The sequence below is a fragment of the Nematostella vectensis genome, chromosome 10, assembly GCF_932526225.1.
Source record: "Nematostella vectensis chromosome 10, jaNemVect1.1, whole genome shotgun sequence".
Classification (NCBI taxonomy): Eukaryota; Metazoa; Cnidaria; class Anthozoa; order Actiniaria; family Edwardsiidae; genus Nematostella; species Nematostella vectensis.
In genome coordinates, this window is record NC_064043.1 from 8,202,545 (window position 1) to 8,225,447 (window position 22,903).

Genomic DNA, 22,903 nt, shown 5'->3' on the forward strand with positions numbered 1-22,903 from the left:
GTACATTTAGGTCTTTGAACAATTAGAAACCTGCAATTAATTAGCATCGTAGTAAAACGATAATTCTCACACCCATCATGATAAAAAAAAGTTTTCCCGCCAATTTCCCCGGTTATTCCCGGATGATCGCGCATGCGCCTTACAACCAAATATGGTATCCATTGCTCTTGCACTCTTTCTGTATGTACTTACCCATTATGCTCCCAACAGGAGCTATCGACAAGGATCTTTGCTACGTCTTTTGTTATCTCCAACTAAAATAAAACCCACAAAATAATCGATGAGTTGAGCTGACAGTTGGAGAACATGGGTCTATTAGCGTAGAAAGGGAGAAAAGTAAAATTAAAATCGTCTAAAGGCAATTTGAAAAATAACAGGCTTTTAGTTTATACAAAAAGAACAGCGGGTCGTACAAAAAGGTAGAAAATGTCCGCGAACACCCACTGTCTTTTAATGGGAAATTTCTAAATTCAAAGAAGTAGGCAAGGAGAAAGATTATCACAAGCTACTTAGTGTCTTGATTGTATTCTTCGTACGCTGTTATAACAAGTGAGGTGAGTCTAGGTAAGGTAAAATGAGGTTGAGGTGAGCTATTGAAAAAAAAGACAAGGCGATGTGAGTTGAGTTGAAGTAAAGCAAGATGAGTTGAGAGGATGTGAGATGAGGTTTATAGATCCAGGGTTAACAGGGTCAAATAGTATCTGCGAGGTAAGCAACGGCAGGTTCACGTCAGTTTATAGCATTCTGCATGTAAGCTGATAGAGCATACGGCTAGATGTTAACAAAATGAGATATGGCGATGGCAGGCTTTTAACAAAATGAAGAAATAGATACGTCTAACGTACGTCAGTTAGTGAAATAAAAAAAAAACAATGGCAAATTGCAAACGATCTTAAGGCAATGCAAATACCCTTTCACATAAGACACGAAACAAGAGATAACTATATTGACCTTACAAACGCAGATAAAATATCTCGTAAGGTTAATTTTCCGCGCAGATATTTCGAGGTAATAGCTGACATAGCTACGGCTCTGTGGCGGCAAAAGGTCAGTGCTATTTGTCACTTAGCCTTTCTCGGTACAGACACAAAGTCGTCAACATCACGGCGCGCAAAAAGCGCATTACATGACGCTAGCCTATTAATCGATCAAAAGTCAAGTTTGTCAGTCCGTACTGTAGAGCTTTGGCATAGACGAGTGGCAGTTTTGTCGTATTAAGAGTTAACTGGTTTATTGGTGTGCCATAAGGCTGGATGATAAGAGACTCTGGGTGGTATATCGAGATTGGAAACGTGCGACAACAGAAGTTGTTTTTCATCTTCAGCACAGCGCCAACGAAATGTGGTAAAACTAGGACGCAATTACGTTGGCGTATTCAATCCGATTATAAAGCTATGATGTATCATGCGGGCTATGAGAAAAATTCATAACGACAATACAAGAGCTTTTGCACTAGCTAGATATATTAACGAAGCGACTTGTAATCAGCGTAATCCGGATATTAGCGCGCAATCTGGAAAACTTAAGCACTTGCGGCAAGTTTACTGAATAAAAGGACGGTCAAAATATCGCATAAAGGCTTGCCGCTTATAGAATTCGCCTATTGGATTCCAAATGGCAAATATGGGGGGGGGGGGGGGGGGTCCAAATGATAAAAAAAAAAAAACAATAAAAATACGCATCCAAATGATAAAAACACTTAAAATACGTATTTAAGTAAAATCACTATAAAGAGAAAGTGAGCTTCCCGAGCCAATCGTATGTCAATCGCATTAATTATTTTGCTGGTTTATGGCAAGAACATAGGAGACAGCATGCTGATATTAGGGGAACTATTAGGGGAAGATTAAAAAAAAAGTTTATATAAAGATCGTTTACTAAGGTGAACCAACAGTTTTCGAAATTTTATTGTCAGGATATCAAAGTTGGTCTCTCTTAATTAGCATTTGATGTGAATTTTATCTGATTTCATGAGCCCCAATTAGCCTTATTTCCACACACCTTCCGCTTATCCTTAAATCACATACGCAAGTACGAGATAAGTACAAAGTAGGCCGGATAGATAGGTCTACTGACGATTATTGCAGGTTTAATGATTACCCATAAAAAATGTGTGCATGTCAAGAAATTTCTCAGGATAAAAACACCTGAGTGCACTTTCTGTTAAAAGTATCTGTGTGAAAATTCGCATTTAAATTATCACCCAGATAAAAAGTATGGGAGAGTTTAAATCAATATAAGCTAACGACAAATCGTTAAAATACAGACACCAGAGCTCTGTTTGAAGTCATTTGCCTGTTTGCTTATCGGCCGACGGTTACCTGAGTTTGGGGGAATTACGGGAATGAAGACTCCTCAAGATAACAGAGAGAAGGGGGGGGGGGGGAGGGAGTCTGACAAATCGCAGTTCTATTTGAAATAATACTGTTGTCGGGCGGTCTCAAAGGGAGAAAGCTAGCATCAAATATTTGTAATGATAATAATGATAAGTAAAACAAAAAACGCACAATCTATCTATATTATTCTGTTTCCAGTAAAAATATGACAAAACCCAAAACCCATTGTATTTTTCGCTAGCAGGACTGCCATTTGACAACTGGCACTTGCCCTTTGCGCTGGAAACCAAGGGAGTGCATATCCAATTGTTAAAACTGCAGACTGCTTGCTGAGCAGCCTTGTCTCGTTAATAGAGGAGATCAGTGAATTTTAGACGGAAGTTTGGGATATCCGCTATTCTTTCGTATATTTGATTATCTTGCTGTTTAGGTGAAGCTGCGCAAATCAAGATCTCTTCATAATCTAGTCTCAAGGTAGAGGGAAGTGCACTAGACTTTTAGCTAGAAAAACATCAAAGGTCGCCGCCAAGGCTAACGAGGCATCTCTCCCGCAGGGTTAGAGATGAGAGAAAAATAGGCAGGAATGGAAAAGGAAGGAGAGGATTAAAAAAGCAATGCTATATAGCATAGATACGAAAACATAGATGACAAAACATGTAGCTATGAAGATATACAAAAAGGGTAAGAAGAGAAAATGAGACAAAAAAATGGAGAGTATGTAAAAAAAGATAAAAGTACAAAACGTCTGATCTATTATTTAAAGTTAGCCATTAGAGTTCGTTTTCTGATGCCACAACATTTGAGTTTACAAATCTCTTTTGGATAATAAAAAAAGTTTATATTCATTGCTGTGGCAGCTACAGTATAAATTACGAAGTTGGCGAACGCAAGGATAATTGTTTGAATGATTAGCATTTTGTCATTGAAGTTTTGATTTGCTAAAACTAACTCTTTATTTTCAAAAGATGAATTTGTTTGGGTTTTACCTTAGAAATTTATCTCATTTCGTGGGTACTTATATTACAAAATTGTGGCAAATTCGCTTGCTTCATTCGTCAGTTATACCACGCGCGCACACAGCGCGAAACGCAATCAACACGCTCAAATAAAAAAATAATCTTCCTGGAATCAGAGTCAAGGTCGTTGTTTATCCTTATTGTCATTATCAAATAGAAAATGCAGAAACACGTCCGTTAACTTATTAACGGAGCCTGTTTTGTGCATGATGACGGTTTAGATGAATCGTCAGTTAAAAGGTTACCTGGAAACGATGTCTATTCGTCTTTGAAACCACCGACCTCAAGGGCTTTTAGAAAAATATAAAAATACCGAAAATCAATTTGTCATTTTTTTCTAGTCAAGAGCTCTATATAAAAACTACTGAAAATCAAGTAGTTTTCCAGCAGCTTCAAATGATTTTCTGTACGATTTTGCCAGAGCTTGCTTTTTTTTATTTTCATTAGGGCGTTAATCAATTCGAGCCATTAGAATCTATTGACTTGAATTATAGTAGGGTATTTAGAATCAGAGGGGAGAGGCACCCTAGATGTGCAGCTGCTAGAGATGAAATGTGTGCGGCATTTGGTCCGGAAAAAAATATATATAAACAGTCCTGACGAGTTAGACTGACCATATATAATAGACACGGCCGATTACTTGATTCAACGGCAAACTAGAACGTGCATGATAAAAATCGTAACATTTTGGGTACATAGATATTGTTAATGGATCCTCAATTACAGTAGCCTAGTCGCCCAACATCATACGAAAAACACATATACCGATTTATCCCTTTGCTGGACAGTCCGGTGATAAAAGAGGATTAAAATGAGATTATAGCATAAAATCAGCAGAGCCTTATTGCACTTGAACTTGGGAGATGTGGCGTCGGTAAAAAAATGCAAGCATATACCACTTGTGTAGCATGCAATTTACGAAAGACTTGAGGGGAAATGATGATAATGTTATTCATTGGCCACCATCGGCACCGATCTAAGTGGTGTTACGGTTAGACAAGTGGTGTAACACCTCTATTAAGCGATCATATTGAAAGTCTGCCTGCCTGCCTGCCTGCCTGCCTGCCTGCCTGCCTGCCTGCCTGCCTGCCTGCCTGCCTGCCTGCCTGCCTGCCTGCCTGCCTGCTTGCCCGCCCGCCCGCCCGTCACTTACCACGTTTTGTGCCATCCAGTGTCTTAACTGTTGCTTTTGGTCTAGAAAAGACATAACAGAAAACTAAGCTTTACAAGTAATAAAATATTTTACCACTACGGTGACAACATGCTTGCTCCAAGCGAGTTACCACCTATTATTTTCACGGTAGTATAATTGGAACAGTGAAATCTTGATAAACAATGACGTCCTTTGTATATCGATCGACAGTACCGGTCCTGCCAACGAGACATGGAAATAAATCCAGACAAGGCGGAAATTGTATGCTTAACGCATCTATAAAATGATAACTCGAAAAAAAGGCTAACGCTCCGAACCTTGTGTTGATTCATTCCACCACACTTACGCAAACCACCCAGTTTTTTACAGCTTGTTTGTAGCTTTATCGTCATACCAACAACGAGGCATATAATTTGTTTGCCCTATGAAATAATATCGAGATTTCAGTGTGTTTTTATCTTCTTCAAAAGGACTCTTTCCGTCCTAATGATACCGCTGTGAACAATCTGATTCTTACCATTGTTAACGGCGAATGTCACATACTCTATTGATTCCCACGAAAAAAGTCTTTGTTTCTGTAGTTGCAGCGAGACCAAAAGTGAGTCCCAATAAAGGCGCATAATGTGTCTAGCAAATAAGAGAATTTATCAAAAATTACAACAAAACCACACATGCACTCGAAAGAAAATTACTCTTTACACATTGCTCCTTGATATGGATATATGGGATATGCGCGAATACCTCTCTTAGGGCAGTTAGACAGGCTTTCGCATCGCAAAGCCAAACGAATCACTTCCAGGTGAAACAGACCCAGTGAGGGTGATTCTTTAGGAAATTATTATTTTCTTGTCCAGCTAATGCCAAACAATAAATGTAAGTTGTATCTTTTACCGTAAAATACAAGCATTGCTGATTTTGTCTACGTCTAGCTAGGAGCTGTGAGTTGAAAAATCGAGGCATAAAGCACTGTGGGACAGATTTTGGTTCGTTTTTGGTTAGAAGTCCGTTTTTGTAAATTCTGCTTAAAATAGCCGAGGAGCAGCAACAATGAAAAATAAGAGAAACCGAAAAGGGTATTATTAAATATGACTGCATTTTACAGTGAAATGCATCACAAGTCGGAACGATCCACGGCTCTGGCTGTCCTACCGCCCGTGGCACGCTGGATGATAACCCGAGAAATCAATGCACACTGTATTTTGTGATGTCGTAATGACATTTGTTTGCGCGTGCCATTTACGCGCACTGTTGCTTGTGACGTTATAACAACATTTGTTTACGCGTGTCATTTACGCGCACTGTTCATTGTGATGTAATAATAACATTTGTTCACGCGTGTTTCATTTACGCTCGCTGTTTCTTATGATGTAATAATTACATTTTTTATGCGTGTTTTATTTACGCGCACTGCTCCTTGTGATGTCATAATTACATTTGTTTACGCGTCTTTCATTTACGCGCACTGTTGCTTATGACGTAATAATTACATTTGTTTACGCGTATCATTTACGCGAACTGCTCCTTGTGATGTCACAACTACATTTGTTTACGCGTATCATTTACGCGAACTGCTCCTTGTGATGTCACAACTACATTTGTTTACGCGTGTTTCGTTTACGCGCACTGTTCTTGTGATGTCATAATTAAATTTGTTTACGCGTGTGACATTTACGCACATAGTTCCTTGTGATTTCATATTTAAATATGTTTAAACGTGTTTCATTTACGCGCACTGTTCCTTGTGATGTCATTATTACATTTGTTTACGCGTGTCATTTACGCGCGCTGTTCCTTGTGATGTCATAATTGAGTTTGTTCACGCGTGTCATTTACGCGCACTGTTCCTTGTGATGTCATAATAAAATTTGTTTACCCGTGTGTCCTTTACGCGCACTTTTCCTTGTGATGTCATAATTACATTTGTTTACGCGTTTTTCATTTATGCACTTTCATTTTTTCCTTGTGATGTTATATTTACATTTGTTTACTAATTTTTAACACGTCTTTAAAACGTTTTTTTATCCACGCGCATGGTTCTGTGTTGTTCACGCGCGTCTGTTTATGCTCTACGCGCCGTATTCTTTGTGTTGTCATAATTAAAAAAGTTTACGCGCGTCTGTTTATGATCTACGCGTACTGTTCTTTGTGTTGTGATGATTACAATTGTTCACGCGCGTCTGTTTATGATCTACGCGTACTGTTCTTTGTTTGTCTTAATTACAATTGGTCACGCGTGTCTGTTTATGATCTACGCGTACTGTTCTTTGTTTGTCTCACGCGCGTCTGTTTATGATCTACGCGTACTCTTCTTTGTTTTGTCTTAATTACAATTGTTCACGCGCGTCTGTTTATGATCTACGCGTACTGTTCTTTGTTTGTCTTAATTACAATTGTTCACGCGCGTCTGTTTATGATCTACGCGTACTGTTCTTTGTTTGTCTTAATTACAATTGTTCACGCGCGTCTGTTTATGATCTACGCGTACTGTTCTTTGTTTGTCTTAATTACAATTGTTCACGCGCGTCTGTTTATGATCTACGCGTACTGTTCTTTGTTTGTCTTAATTACAATTGTTCACGCGCGTCTGTTTATGATCTACGCGTACTGTTCTTTGTTTGTCTTAATTACAATTATTCACGCGTGTCTGTGATCTACGCGTACTGTTCTTTGTTTGTCTTAGTTACAATTGTTCACGCGCGTCTGTTTATGATCTACGCGTACTGTTCTTTGTTCGTCTTAATTACAATTGTTCACGCGTGTCTGTTTATGATCTACGCGTTCTGTTCTTTGTTTGTTTTAATTACAATTGTTCACGCGCGTCTGTTTATGATCCACGCGTACTTTTCTTGGTTTGTTTTAATTACAATTGTTCACGCGGGTCTGTTTATGATCTACGCGTACTGTTCTTTGTTTGTCTTAATTACAATTATTCACGCGTGTCTGTTTATGATCTACGCGTTCTGTTCTTTGTTTGTTTTAATTACAATTGTTCACGCGCGTCTGTTTATGATCCACGCGTACTGTTCTTTGTTTGTTTTAATTACAATTGTTCACGCGCGTCTGTTTATGATCTACGCGTACTGTTCTTTGTTTGTCTTAATTACAATTATTCACGCGCGTCTGTTTATGATCTACGCGTACTGTTCTTTGTTTTGTCTTAATTACAATTGTTCACGCGCGTCTGTTTATGATCTACGCGTACTGTTCTTTGTTTTGTCTTAATTACAATTGTTCACGCGCGTCTGTTTATGATCTACGCGTACTGTTCTTTGTTTGTCTTAATTACAATTGTTCACGCGCGTCTGTTTATGATCTACGCGTACTGTTCTTTGTTTGTCTTAATTACAATTGTTCACGCGCGTCTGTTTATGATCTACGCGTACTGTTCTTTGTTTGTCTTAATTACAATTATTCACGCGTGTCTGTGATCTACGCGTACTGTTCTTTGTTTGTCTTAATTACAATTGTTCACGCGCGTCTGTTTATGATCTACGCGTACTGTTCTTTGTTTGTCTTAATTACAATTGTTCACGCGTGTCTGTTTATGATCTACGCGTACTGTTCTTTGTTTCTCTTAATTACAATTGTTCACGCGTGTCTGTTTATGATCTACGCGTACTGTTCTTTGTTTGTCTTAATTACAATTGTTCACGCGTGTCTGTTTATGATCTACGCGTTCTGTTCTTTGTTTGTTTTAATTACAATTGTTCACGCGCGTCTGTTTATGATCCACGCGTACTGTTCTTTGTTTGTTTTAATTACAATTGTTCACGCGGGTCTGTTTATGATCTACGCGTACTGTTCTTTGTTTGTCTTAATTACAATTATTCACGCGTGTCTGTTTATGATCTACGCGTTCTGTTCTTTGTTTGTCTTAATTACAATTGTTCACGCGCGTCTGTTTATGATCTACGCGTACTGTTCTTTGTTTGTTTTTATTACAATTGTTCACGCGTGTCTATTTATGATCTACGCGTACTGTTCTTTGTTTGTCTTAATTACAATTATTCACGCGCGTCTGTTTATGATCTACGCGTACTGTTCTTTGTTTTGTCTTAATTACAATTGTTCACGCGCGTCTGTTTATGATCTACGCGTACTGTTCTTTGTTTTGTCTTAATTACAATTGTTCACGCGCGTCTGTTTATGATCTACGCGTACTGTTCTTTGTTTGTCTTAATTACAATTGTTCACGCGCGTCTGTTTATGATCTACGCGTACTGTTCTTTGTTTGTCTTAATTACAATTGTTCACGCGCGTCTGTTTATGATCTACGCGTACTGTTCTTTGTTTGTCTTAATTACAATTATTCACGCGTGTCTGTGATCTACGCGTACTGTTCTTTGTTTGTCTTAATTACAATTGTTCACGCGCGTCTGTTTATGATCTACGCGTACTGTTCTTTGTTTGTCTTAATTACAATTGTTCACGCGTGTCTGTTTATGATCTACGCGTACTGTTCTTTGTTTGTCTTAATTACAATTGTTCACGCGTGTCTGTTTATGATCTACGCGTACTGTTCTTTGTTTGTCTTAATAACAATTGTTCACGCGTGTCTGTTTATGATCTACGCGTACTGTTCTTTGTTTGTCTTAATTACAATTGTTCACGCGCGCCTGTTTATGATCTACGCGTACTGTTCTTTGTTTGTCTTAATTACAATTGTTCACGCGCGTCCGTTTATGATCTACGCGTACTGTTCTTTGTTTGTTTTTATTACAATTGTTCACGCGTGTCTATTTATGATCTACGCGTACTGTTCTTTGTTTGTCTTAATTACAATTGTTCACGCGTGTCTGTTTATGATCTACGCGTACTGTTCTTTGTTTGTCTTAATTACAATTGTTCACGCGTGTCTGTTTATGATCTACGCGTACTGTTCTTTGTTTGTCTTAATTACAATTGTTCACGCGCGCCTGTTTATGATCTACGCGTACTGTTCTTTGTTTGTCTTAATTACAATTGTTCACGCGCGTCTGTTTATGATCTACGCGTACTGTTCTTTGTTTGTTTTTATTACAATTGTTCACGCGCGTCTATTTATGATCTACGCGTACTGTTCTTTGTTTGTTTTTATTACAATTGTTCACGCGCGTCTGTTTATGATCTACGCGCACTGTTCTTTGTTTGTTTTTATTACAATTGTTCACGCGTGTCTGTTTATGATCTACGCGTACTGTTCTTTGTTTGTCTTAATTACAATTGTTCACGCGCGTCTATTTATGATCTACGCGTACTGTTCTTTGTTTGTTTTTATTACAATTGTTCACGCGCGTCTGTTTATGATCAACGCGTACTGTTCTTAGTTTGTTTTTATTACAATTGTTCACGCGCGTCTGTTTATGATCAACGCGTACTGTTCTTAGTTTGTTTTTATTACAATTGTTCACGCGTGTCTGTTTATGATCTACGCGTACTGTTCTTTGTTTTGTCTTAATTACAATTATTCACGCGCGTCTGTTTATGATCTACGCGTACTCTTCTTTGTTTGTTTTTATTACAATTGTTCACGCGTCTGTTTATGATCTACGCGTACTGTTCTTTGTTTGTCTTAATTACAATTGTTCACGCGCGTCTGTTTATGATCTACGCGTACTGTTCTTTGTTTGTCTTAATTACAATTGTTCACGCGCGTCTATTTATGATCTACGCGTAATGTTCTTTGTTTGTCTTAATTACAATTATTCACGCGCGTCTATTTATGATCTACGCGTACTGTTCTTTGTTTGTTTTTATTACAATTGTTCACGCGTCTGTTTATGATCTACGCGTACTGTTCTTTGTTTGTTTTAATTACAATTGTTCACGCGCGTCTGTTTATGATCTACGCGTACTGTTCTTTGTTTGTCTTAATTACAATTATTCACGCGCGTCTATTTATGATCTACGCGTACTGTTCTTTGTTTTGTTTTTATTACAATTGTTCACGCGTGTCTGTTTGATTTACGCAAACTGTTATCTGTGTTGTCATAATTCTAACATGGTTTCAAAAGAGATATTACCTTCCACCTTTTGGATCATCATGTGACTTCAGCATGCCCAAGATGTGCTGCTCTCTGAGGCACCCCTTGCAAGGAACAGAAATATGTGTTACATTATTTAAAATGAAGATTTATACTACTACATCTACGGAATCCCCCCTACACTGTCGTTCATAACGCCTTGATCTTCTCATATTGTTCATATACCTTGTTCCCCCATAATCACTTAAATATCATTAACTTGTTCCCCCATAATCACTTAAATATCATTATCTCCAACCATTATCTCCAGAACTTTGTTTCCAGCATCAAGGAAAATAATTCTCTATACTCAACATGTCGAGTTACAGTATAAGCCATAAATATTCACTTAGATCTAGTATAACTACAGTAGTTTTTTGTAAAGTGTTTTTTTTTTTCAACACAAAACTTTAACCAGTAATTCAGTTGTAAAATTGCAATTGGTTTAAATAAACACATCCTATCCTATCCTACCCTACCCCACCTAACCCCAAACGGGCGCCAGTGCTGGTATTTCATATAAGGACTTCATACCTTTGGGGAGTGAGCAACAAGCAAAGCAGCTTCTTCTATCTCTCCTTGCTGGAAAAGCTGAACAGGAAACCAGAAAGGAAAAATATGAGGATAAATCTAAAACACCAGGCGTACCCAGGGGTGCGAACCCCCCCCCCCCCCACACACACACACACACACACACAACAGCCAAAGGTCCACTTTCGGTTCTCAATAGACATGCTATTATTTGTAGACAAAACTTTTAAGCATCATCTAGATCTCTCTGGTATGTAGCCAAATCCGACAATAAAACGTCCCGTGGAGATACTGCAAAGGCATGTTTAGATTGTTATCAGAGAAATCCCTTCCCACCCCCCGGAAATATTAGGTCCACCCGGATATCGCACCCCCCCCCCCCCCCCCCCAAGAAAAATCCTGGGTACGGGCCTGAACACAGCCCAGCCTCTATTTCAGTTGTTTACTGACTGTCTTTAGCATTAAAGGGAGAGGCATATGGGCCAGGAAGTATGGGCAAACACAAGGTTCCTCTCAAATGCGAGTAGTCCCATTGCAAGTTAGTAGAAGACATCAATGATGCAAGGGAACACCCCCCTCCTTGTTCAAGCTGGGTCTAAAATGGCTACTATAAAAACTATATTAAAATTGGGCAAAAAACTATTGCTTGTGCTGTCATAATTCTAATTGTTCATGTTTATCTTTTTATGATCTGCTTGCACTGTACCACTCTCATCCTTGCAGTGTACTCAATTATGAGCTCCTCCTCATTTTGGTCGGAATCCTGAAGCAACAAAAAACTTGTTATATGTGAATCTTTGGAAACTAACACTGACAACACAATACACTGTGATAATGGACACAGGGGGTTCATTTAGGCCCTGCGGCCGGCGGACCCGCCAGCTACTATTTTCTGAGCACCGGCTACTTAAGTCTATTAATGTTTTATTTGAACTAATAAACTTTCACCCCCTACTTATCAAAATCAACTGCCTACTCTGAAAAGTAATGAAACCCCTGGGACACCAAGGCCAGAATTGTAAAGGATTGAAAAGAACGAAATTTCAAGTTAGCAATGTCTTTATAACTAATACACACCCACAATTAAAAATAACAAATCCCTTGAGACTTTAGTTTTAGGTTCTTGATCAAACAGAATGCTTAACATGAGCAAAATAACTAATGATTTCATAGAGATAGAGGCCTGCCTTCAACTCTTATTCCACAATGCCTATGCAGACCATCAAGCTTTTCTACAGCTTGACTATAGTTCTAGTCAACACCCTTCTTTTATACATAGGTTGGCTGTATGGGGAAAATACTTATAACTACAAGATGATAGCATACTATGTATGTTTTGGGGGTTTCTGTAGGGTGTGGCTATCCTTCATTACATAAAAATGTGCAAATTTAAATCCTAAAACATCAGTGCTAATTCCTTTATTATTAATATACCTCCAGTTCCGAGTTTGTGATTGTTGCTGTCGACAAATTGCCATCATCAATTTGTTCAGGATTTTCTTTCACATCCCCTACAAAATTAATTTGAATATAAAAAATATAACAAATATGTGTGGGGGTGGGGGTGGGGGTTGGGACTTCATCCCTCCAGCCCCTCCCTAGTGTTTGTCCTGTATGTGTACTGCACAATGGCACTTTGGAAAACAAAGGTTGTATAGCAACTGTTGGCTCCTGATTACATAGGACTTTTCCCATTGAATGTTTACCAGTATTAATGAATATTGGGATAAGTCAAATTCAATATCTTTGTTGTTGTTTTGTTTCTCATACAAATAATATGCCTTATTTGATGTAACACATTTGGAGATTATTTAGAGAATTTTTCTGCTATATACCTTAGTTACCAGTTCTATAACATTTGTAGATAAACATCTACAGTGGAAGCTTTACCTGGCTCCTCCTCAAAATCAGGTTCATCACTCAACAGAGTCACAATCTTGTCAAAGAACTGGTTTCTTCTGTAACTCATCTGGTTTACCTTTTCAAGAAATAGAAACGTTTTATTATTGCTGCTTGCAACTAATATAGAGTTGCCTTGATATAAATATACAATTTGCAATTCTCAAAGCATGTTTGCATTTGCTATGGGCATGGTAAGATGCAAGCCTTGTATTTCAAATAAAGATGCCCCACAATACTCTAAAATAGCAAAAGAAAAGATGTTATTCAAATATAAACAAAAAGAGCTTGAGATACCCGTGGTTGCACTGGGGAATCCAAGTATGTAAACCCAATGGTACGTTGTTGGGCTTGTTAACAAAACCTCTTCAACAATGAAGATACAGTATAATCATTACAAAATTCATCAGTCAACGTAGGCGAATTTTTTTCCTAATGCTACACAGGTTACAACAAACGTATTTTCACACTGCAACCTTACTGTACTTGTAATTCTGCAAGCAGACATAAAAAAATCCAACTTACTGAGTATGTGAGAGATGCCTTCAGTGTAATCAATCGAATTTTCAGTTTGTTTGTCTCAGCTTCTAGACTTGTCTTCACTTTCTAAATATGCCAGGAGACATGATAAAAGGTAAGCACAGCTATATTGTATAATGTTGAACTTCTCCTAAAATGGGAAAATGTTCAGGGGCAGATCCAGGATTTCAAAATGGGGGGTGGATGATGGCCAGACAGACGGCTTACAACTGATCCAGTGGTTCTTTGTAGGTCACAACATAGATCTTAAAATACTTCACGCTGAATTGGATTTGTCACGTCAGCAAAGTAAAGCAGGTGAAAGTGTTTATTTTCTTCAAACAAGTATTTTTTTACCCAAAAAGGGGGGTGGATATCCACCCAGCCTGTATCTGCCCTTAATGTTAGAAGTTGAAGATAAAAAATTATCAGTAAATACTAAAAATAAACATAGCAGAAGTTGATTCCCACACGAGTGCAGTAAAAAGATATTTTAATAAAAGATTGGGAGGGGGGGGGGGGGAAATATACTGTGTTTGAAAATCCTGTTTACAGTCCCAGCCTTTATCTGATGGATATGCTACTATGGGAAAGCTTTATTCATTTCTTCACCCCTTAGGTTACTGCAGATGCCCTCACCCCCAAATCACCTGCCTCTCACTAGCTATGGCCCTGTAGCTGGAGTCTTTCTAAAAGTCTTGTGCTAGCTTTTGGTAAGCTGTTTGCACAATACTGTTTTACTGACTCTCTTATTCCATCCTTAGCATCTCATCATTCTATTTTGTTACAGACTATTTTTGCTTACCTCCTTTTCTAACAGACATTCTAAAAGCTCTTTTTCTACCTCAGATTTTGAAAACCTAATAACAATATGTTTCAAATTACAGTGAATATTGGGTAGACTATAATGATGTACAGTAGATGACTTTTAAGAACATGGCAACCAGTTTGTTCAAGGTGCAGCAGTCAGACCCCCTGTACATAAGCTGCCATCTTCTGCTTTTATGTTTAAATGTTTTAAAACAAATTCCTGTCCCATGTTCCTGGGACCTTGGCTTTTGCTGTAGTGGTCTCCCTTCCTTGTACCCTACCTTTTAGTCTTCAGTTTACTTATTATTGTGTAATGTCCTTTTGTAGTGTCATATTATGTTTATCCAAGCAAAGCAAAATCAATAAAAATTACTAAATAATAGAGAGAGGGAGAAGGCGGACACAAGGTCCTGGCGAGGCCTGTCCCGACACTACGGATACTTGAACGCTTATCGATAAAATACAAAAACACAGAGACTAATCTAACAGCAATTCAGCCTGAAGGAGCGGCATTTAGGGCAGATTGTTTTCCATGTACGGACCCGGTTGGGGTCAAAGTCAGAGTTGAAATATAGTGTTTTTACATTTTTCTTAAAAGATTCGATGGAAGGAGAAGATCTAATAGATTCGGGCAGATTATTTCATAAGGGTATAATGCGGTTAAAATAGGAGTCCCTGAAAAGTGATGTACGGAAGCGATTAGGGCGGAAGGTTAGTGTAGCGGATGCAGCCCTAGTGCGCCAGCGTTTTACTGTGACAAATTTGTCTAAGGGAAGTCTAAGGGAAGGTCATGGTCACCGGTAATTGCTTTAAAGAAGAAACACAGATCTTTGCATTCTAGCCAGTATGACAGGGGGAGTAAATTCAAAGTTATAAACAAGGTGGGTTTGTAGTTGGGTCTCAGGTCAGGATTCGGCAGGAAAGGATAAAATGCATGGCGCACCTCTGCAAGCTCTCGCATAGGCGTAAGTTAGAAATATAAGACTGAGGGGCCCATATTTCGCTAGCGTAACCCAAGTGAGAGCGCACAAGGGTGGTATATAATAACAACTTGGGATCAGACACTAATACTGCGCAGTGTCGACGAAGGAAGCCAAGCATCCGGTTAGCTTTGGCAACCACTTTTTCCGTGTGCAAGCTCCAAGAGAGGGTTTTGTCGACCGTGACACCAAGATCTTTTTGTGTGGTAACATTGGCTAGGGCATCATCACCCAGTAAGTAGGGACTGATGGCAAGAGATGGCGCTTCGCTGGTACGCTTCCTAGATATTCTCAAGGTCTCACACTTGGTAAAATTAAATAATAGTCCCCCATATGCTGGACCAGGAGACTGTCCAGGTCCCATTGAAGGGACTGATGGTCGTCTGGGCCACTTATTGGACGAGAGCACTTTGCGTCATCAGCGAATAAGGCGATGCCACTGCTAGGACTCACCACATCAGGGAGGTCGTTCACGTACAACAAGAAGAGGAATGGCCCCAGCAGACTACCTTAAGGCACACCAGAATGAACTCGGGACAGGTTGGAAAAAAGCACCGTTGACAAAGACCCTCTGAGATCTTGTTGTGAGGTAGTCAGAGAACCAGCGTAGCAAGGGCTTACTGATCCCGAACAGAGACAGCTTATGGAGGAGTTTGCGGTGAGGCACAGAATCAAAGGCCTTCGATAAGTCCAAGTACACAACATCTGTTTCTTTCCCAGCATCCAGCGCCTCTCCCAGATCATGAAGGGCTGTAAGTAGCTGTGTTACGCAGGACCTGCCACTGATGAAACCGTGCTGAAAGGACGACAGCAGTTCACGCAACGCAGGACCTGCCACTGATGAAACCGTGCTGAAGGACGATAGCGCAGGACCTGCCACTGATGAAACCATGCTGAAGGGACGATAGCAGTTCACGCAACGCAGGACCTGCCACTGATGAAACCATGCTGAAGGGACGATAGCGCAGGACCTGCCACTGATGAAACCATGCTGAAGGGACGATAGCAGTTCACGCAAATGAGTTATAAGATGGTTTAGAACACATCTCTCGCACACCTTACTAACAATAGTAAGGAGAGAAATTGGTCTGTAGTTGGGTATTTCAGACTTCTTTCCTTTCTTGAATACAGGAGTAACGCTGGCATTCTTCCATTCCTCGGGCAGATGGCCAGAGCACAGCTATAGGTTGAAAAGCACACAGAGGGAAGGAGCCAACTGGTCTGCGCATTAAACGTAGCAGCCTTGGGTGGAGGCCGTCAGGGCCTGGAGACTTACTTGGATTCAGACTCCTAAGCGCGGACAGAACCTCGTCTTGGGTTACTGTGAGATCACTTAGAACGTTGTCAGTGAAGGGAGTCGAAGGTAAGTTGCATGGAGACGAGTTATCGGGGTTGAACATGGAAGAGAAATACCTACAGAAGGCACTGGCTTTGTCAACAGGCGAGGAGTAGGAACGACCCTCCAGGTCAACCATGTCAGGTATTAATGGGCGCTTGGCAAGTCTATTTAAATATGACCAGAAGTGCGCCGGGTTGGAGAAACAGTTATCAGATATGTCCTGGAGGTATGCGATGCGTTTTGCGCGAACTAGATATTTCAGTTCACGGCGTAGACATCGTTGTTGTTTAAAGAGGGCGACAATAGAGGTAATTAGAAGGTCCAAGTAATTGTCCCCGCGTGTAGGCTTGTCAACCAACTGGAACAGGGTTTTTTTCGGCCAGGGATTGACAGAATGTAAACAAAGCCGAATCAGAGGAATCCACAAAACCAGAACCCTCAATCCACCTAACTGATGGCAGGTTAAAATCTCCGAGGAGTATTAACCTATCATAATGCAGAGTATCTAGGAAATCATTGAATTTGTAAAGCCAGGAGACGCGATTTGGCGGCTGTCTGTAGAACATGGCAACAAGAACTTTACCGGAGTTGTTGGTTGTAACTTCCAGAGCAGCATATTCAACTTCAACATCGCTGATACCGAGATCATTGGGGTTGTAGTGCAAACTGCAGCGAGATGCGATTAAAATGCCTCCACTGTCTGCGAACTGACGATCGGAACGATGGACATCATATCCCCATGGAAGCACTTCAGAGTCCAAAGTGTCAGGTTTTAGCCATGATTCTGTTACGGCAATGATGTCGAAGTCATTAGCATAAACGGTATCTTGAAATTCCTGAAGCCTTCGCCCGGACTTGATACCTTGGACATTTTGATAGAAGCAGTGTAAAGTGGTAGGACTTTGCCTGGAAGTGGATACCACGGATGTAGTTCGACTTGTGCTAGAGTTGCTTTGACTTCTAGACAAGTCCTGTGAGCTGGGATGGGAGACATTTTGACGAGGACGATTAGCTGGAAAATTGAGCGACGAGCCAGGCTGGGACTCAATATCGCCACATAGTAAAGTATCGCTTTGCAAGTACAGGTGCCCAGATGGAAGCCAGGTAATAAGAGGTTTGTGGGACAACCGCTTGCAACAGATCGATAAAGTTCACCGTTTGCGAGGGTTTAAGATGGCGGCCGCCGAAAACGGGGTTTTCAGTGAGTCTGGCCAAGATATTGAGTGATTCGCCACTGATCAAAGCTGAGATTGAGATATCGTCAACTGCGGGATACTAGGGTCAGCCAAAGGGTTGTAGACATCAATTTTAGACTCAGTAGCGCTCATGGGATAAATAAGGGTCAGGAGCACTAAGAGGCACGACCAACCCGACAACATCTTTCTCAAAACAATTATAAAACCATATTTAAATGGTTTAATGGTTTAATGGTGTTTTAAAAAACACAGCTTTTTAAGATTTTCTTAAAGAAGGCTATCCAGTTTTGCAGCAAATTGATAATAGAGGGATAAAACATTGACAACAAGAACTACATATTCTTCCAGCATATTACTGAATTTACCTTTCTTTGTGTTCTCTAAGAAGTCTCTGATGCTTTGTGACTAATGAAGACAGCTGTTTTGATGGAAAAGAATAACAATAAAATTTTATCCAGTTAGTATGTTGCATAAATAACCCATGTTTTTATCTTACTTTCTTGTATAGTGTTAGTGGCTACCTTAAGGATTGTGCGAAGAAAGTTCCTAATGGAAGTTGCCTAATGGAAGTTGAACATGAAATTGAGGTCTCACTACAGTAGAATACACCAACAGTAAATGGGACTATACATAGGCATAGGGGGGGATGGCTTTCAGATTGGTTGTTTGATAATAGTTAATTATTTAAATAGGAACGAATTCGGGATGAAAATGATTAATGTCATTATTTCCCATAACATTTTAACAAGGTTGAAATCTTTACCAAGGACACATTTTCCCAGATCTACATTACCCCAGACCCCTTGAGGCCACCTCCCACACACTTTTTAAGGCCAGCACTGCCACCCCTTCTACCATTAATATAAAGGGTACTTGCATATGGATTTCTAGTGCAACTCAGATAAAAACACTTCAGATAAGGGATTTTATATTATAATAATGTAATTAAATGAATAGCAAATAATTATGATGGGACTTTGTAGAGTGGCATCTGAAGAGGTGTTGACTACCTGCAGTAATAAGAGGCTGCTAAATAGATGTACTGCACCACTCTATATAAGTGAAAAATAATGTTTTCAAAGTTGGATGACTTTGCACATTCTTGTTGGCAATAATGTAATTAAAAGAATAGCAAATAATTATGATGGGACTTTGCAGAGTGGCATCTGAAGAGGTGTTGACTACCTGCAGTAATAAGAGGCTGCTAAATAGATGAACTGTACCACTCTATATAAGTGAAAAATAATGTTTCCAAAGTTGGATGACTTTGCGCATTCTTGTTCGCACATTCTTGACACAGTAATACTTAAAGGCAAAGTTCCGGCTGCTACTAACCTTCTTTTTCAGGAATGCTACATCTAACTGACTGTCTAGAGTAAGGCCAGGTATTCGGGGGGCAGTCCTGGCAATGGATGATAAAGGTATCTCTGATAGAATTAGAAATAATGAGAATTGTAAGAAAAATGGTGTTTGAAGAAATAGTATAAGTTCAAAGACAGATAATTACTGTAGTATCAAGTTCGTATCAACCTTTGGTTAATGTAAAAGAAAAAGGGTTGCTCCTATCTACAGTTAGTATCATATATTTACCATTTTCTCCAAGGGTTGTTTTATCATCCATCTCCACTAGGTCTCTATGATGCAGATTCAAATATTACTTTTGTGAAAACACCAAACAAACAAACAGTATAGTTAAAGAGGTACTGTTTAGCAACATACCTTGAAGTTATGATGCCATGAATTCTAAAAGATAGAGGAAACCACAAGAATAATGTATTAGCTGGATTGAATTGCAAATTCTATACTGTATAGAATATTTATTCATTGTATATACATATATATTAATTTTCTTTCTATAAAAAGAGTAATTCAAAAATGGGGAAAACCTCAGGTTTAGAATAGTGAAGCTAGGCAGTTATTCAATGAGTTTGGGATGGTTGGAGTTCTATAAATTCAAATTATATGTATATTTTACATTCATATGTATTTTATTGTTACATTTACAGGGATGCTCATAGGGGACAATAGAATAGGACACAAGGTCCTTACAAGTTAAGCCTCACACAATACTGTGATCACTACAAAATGTATAAAAAAAATGTACACACATGGGCAAGTTACCTAACTTTCTCTTCCTCTAAAACCCTTATCTTCTTTTCAAGATCCTCTCTTCTTGCGACATAATTTCTGAAAAAAATACCAACCACATGTCTGGAGAGAAATGTTCACCCTACTGTATTCTTGACAAACTCAATACTGCTGGTCTTCAGCAAAAAAATACATGATTATGTTTTACCTCAGAGTTGGTATTGCACCTACTGCTTGTGCTAGTTTTTGAGATAAGAAGGAAAGCTCCCTTTGCCCTCTCTGGATGGTATCAATGCACTCTTCATACTCCATCTAAACAAAGAGGAAAACAGTGGCAGAACTAGAAATACAGGAAAGGGCAATAAAGCCAGGGTTTAAGAAAGGGTTATCCTTTCTAAGTCTTTCTATTCTGAAAAATTATCATATTTTTGTTATACATACTTTAAAAAGAGGATTATCCCTTTTCTCCCCACCTAACCACCACCTGTAAATCTTCCAATGACCAGAAATTTATATTGACCTATTTTGGTAAACAAAAATAAAATCGACAGATGACAGATACAAAAAAATATTCTTCCTAACTGCAACGTGCATGTGCAGCCTCACATCACTCGTGTATGTGACCAACATATGCCATGTTTACACTTGAGCGTCCAACCTAGGTTAGATTTGAAGTGTATGTGAATACGCTCCAAATAGCCACTTATGTGCCGGCAATAACAAAGGATCCGCAACCTAGATTCGGTTGAACTGAACCATTCCAGGAGGCATGGTTGGGAGTTAACCACAAACTGAACCTAGGTTCAAGCTCAAGTGTAAACACTGAAATAGCTGATTGGTCCACAAAAATTCACACTGATATAAAACAGATGATTGCCACTACTAATATGCCCCAGGTTGAGCATATTTTACCCCCTCCCCCCCACCCCTATCCTACTACCCCCTCCCCCTTTCTCGAGAAATCCTTGATCAAACTTTGATCTAAGAAATTTAGAAAAAAATGACTTAAACACTCACTTTGATCGAGAATAGAAGATTTCTAAAGACAGAATGCTCTTCTATCAGCTCCTCGAAGTACTTCTGGTGAATAGCAAACCGGTCCTGGAACAGAATCCTAGTCAGAAGAACACACCGAGGTCGCTGGCACAAAACTCACAGACAAGAATTTATAAGGCTTCTACCACTATTACACATATGAAATAGCGGTAAGGTTGACACAACAGAGCATGGCTCCAACTCAAGTGTAACCTCGGTTAGTAAGCACTGTCACTGGGGGTGGTCACTGCCAGAGGGTTTATTGCGTCCCCAGTGGTTCTTTTACGTCCCTTCGGTTCAGGTTTAGTGTAGTACAGCTTGAAGAGACGGGACCTCCGGTTTAGTGTCCTTATCCGAGAAGACTGGAAACACGGGAGAATAACTTCAACTCACTTGTGACAAATTCGATTCAAGGCAGGAACCCGGAAAAAATCCCCAGTTTGAGCCAGGATTCGAACCTGGGCCACAGCGGTGAGAGGCCGACGCGCTAACACACTAGGCCACCCGTGCTTCCCAAACAAACACGATTATCATGGATATCGTATTATACGTGATAATTTCCTGCCAAGGTTGTTGCCAGACACTCTTTAATAGCTTATGTTTCATTTCATTTATCATTGAAGCTAGTCTTGCAAATTTGGAGTGCGCGACTTGTGTCTATGAAGGCCGCCATCTTGTTTCCGCGCAAAAGGATACCCACACAGGTTACCCAGACAATATTTTTATGTACCTCAAAAGTCGGGCATGGATTTAGCCTGTCAAGTTCCTGTTGGAAATAAATAAATCAAACAATAGTTCACACAAAATCATCTTATAATTTTTTAAGAAAGATAAGCATATAACTTTTATCTCCGTTTTTTGGCTTACCTCTGAGATTTTTCGTAAGATTTCCTTGTTCAATTTCCTTGTTTTCGCATTCATTTTTTCCCTAAGAGAACCTTTTGCGAGTGCTGCCATATTGAAAGCTTCTATTGCGCGGAATGGTCAGAAATGGAGATTTGAAGGTTTATCCGCATTAAAACACCCCTGTTTCAAAGATGTTTCTGTGTTGGATTTTATTTCGTATTCAGCTTTCCCGCGCTTTTTCCTCAGCCCGCCCGCGATTATCCGGGACCTCTTACCCAACGGAATAATGCGACAGGAAAAACGAAAACATATACATACAGTATAAAACCATTATCAAATACTGATCGAATACTGTTTGTCTACTTTTTTTAACCTACAATATTTGAGTGTTGAAAAAAAAATGAATTGATAAAACAAAGGAGAACTATCCGGGGATATCCGGGGATGTGAATATGATAATCTGTATCGACCCAGTCTCCACGGCCGCATTGATCGAAACAGACTTCATCTTTTGTCAACACAAGTGGCGTAGTCCATGTTTTCGAAAATAGAAGTCCTCTATTCGGGGTATGGCTGTACGTTGTGATAAAATGCCACCATGAGGACGAGAAGCAACTCTATAGTCCGTCTAGACTGGTATCACCGACTGGTGACAAGAACTATCTTAGATTTTCAGGTAGGGAAATATATGTGCTATGTGACACGATGTAGTTTTCAGCTTCATTTCAACTTCTGTCAGCAGTGCAAATGTACATGTATCTGGACATAGTAACATGTCTTTTATCCTCGTTATAATTTATACTTGCCCTATTTCGTTATGTTTATACAATAAAGTGTACATATGACATCAATTTTGTACAATATTTCTAAACATGTTTATTCTAGAGCCATTGGAAACAAGCCCAGCCCTACCAATCGATAATTCCGATAATCAGTAATGCCTAGGGCACACTGGCGACATATCGACATAACGACATGGGCACTCTTATCTTCGACATAACGACATGGACATAACAACAAGAGAAAAACATGTTTTTTCTTTTATTTCATTATGTCCATGTCGTTATGTTGGGCTAAACATAGTGCGCGCGCCCATGTCGTTATGTTGTTATGTTGCTAGTGTGCACTAGGCATAATAGTTAATATTAGTATA

General features: G+C 39.4%; 2 protein-coding genes across 12 annotated transcripts in view; one reads left to right on the plus strand and one right to left on the minus strand.

Annotated features, from left to right (window-relative positions):
- Positions 1-22,006, minus strand: part of LOC116614365 — a 43,970-nt gene extending 21,964 nt beyond the window's left edge. For 2 of the 5 annotated variants that reach the window (XR_007313958.1, XR_007313957.1), the window contains exons 1-19: positions 21,772-22,006; positions 21,635-21,670; positions 20,887-20,970; positions 20,078-20,181; positions 19,903-19,968; positions 19,501-19,524; positions 19,372-19,415; positions 19,117-19,208; positions 18,147-18,199; positions 14,262-14,316; positions 13,463-13,543; positions 12,929-13,016; positions 12,473-12,549; positions 11,745-11,801; positions 11,042-11,098; positions 10,508-10,572; positions 5,023-5,132; positions 4,506-4,546; positions 193-254 (exon numbers count right to left, since the gene is read on the minus strand). Coding sequence is in view for 3 of the 5 variants with exons in the window: in XM_048733441.1 (XP_048589398.1) it covers positions 193-254; positions 4,506-4,546; positions 5,023-5,132; positions 10,508-10,572; positions 11,042-11,098; positions 11,745-11,801; positions 12,473-12,549; positions 12,929-13,016; positions 13,463-13,543; positions 14,262-14,316; positions 18,147-18,199; positions 19,117-19,208; positions 19,372-19,415; positions 19,501-19,524; positions 19,903-19,968; positions 20,078-20,181; positions 20,887-20,970; positions 21,635-21,670; positions 21,772-21,861 (1,286 nt within the window). In the remaining 2 variants the exon portion in view is untranslated. Of the gene's footprint in view, positions 1-192; positions 255-4,505; positions 4,547-5,022; positions 5,133-10,507; positions 10,573-11,041; positions 11,099-11,744; positions 11,802-12,472; positions 12,550-12,928; positions 13,017-13,462; positions 13,544-14,261; positions 14,317-18,146; positions 18,200-19,116; positions 19,209-19,371; positions 19,416-19,500; positions 19,525-19,902; positions 19,969-20,077; positions 20,182-20,886; positions 20,984-21,297; positions 21,609-21,634; positions 21,671-21,771 lie in introns of those variants that run through there. The other 3 variants (XM_048733441.1, XM_048733443.1, XM_048733442.1) reach the window with 3 other exon arrangements.
- Positions 22,007-22,226: 220 nt separating this feature from the next.
- LOC5506838 (phosphorylase b kinase regulatory subunit alpha, liver isoform) overlaps positions 22,227-22,903 on the plus strand; it is a 34,503-nt gene continuing 33,826 nt past the window's right edge. For 3 of the 7 annotated variants that reach the window (XM_032375282.2, XM_032375283.2, XM_032375285.2), the window contains exon 1: positions 22,229-22,426. In XM_032375282.2, the coding sequence (XP_032231173.1) occupies positions 22,349-22,426 (78 nt within the window). In that variant the 5' untranslated portion in view covers positions 22,229-22,348. Of the gene's footprint in view, positions 22,427-22,903 lie in introns of all 7 variants that reach the window. The other 4 variants (XM_048733439.1, XM_048733440.1, XM_032375281.2 and 1 more) reach the window with 2 other exon arrangements.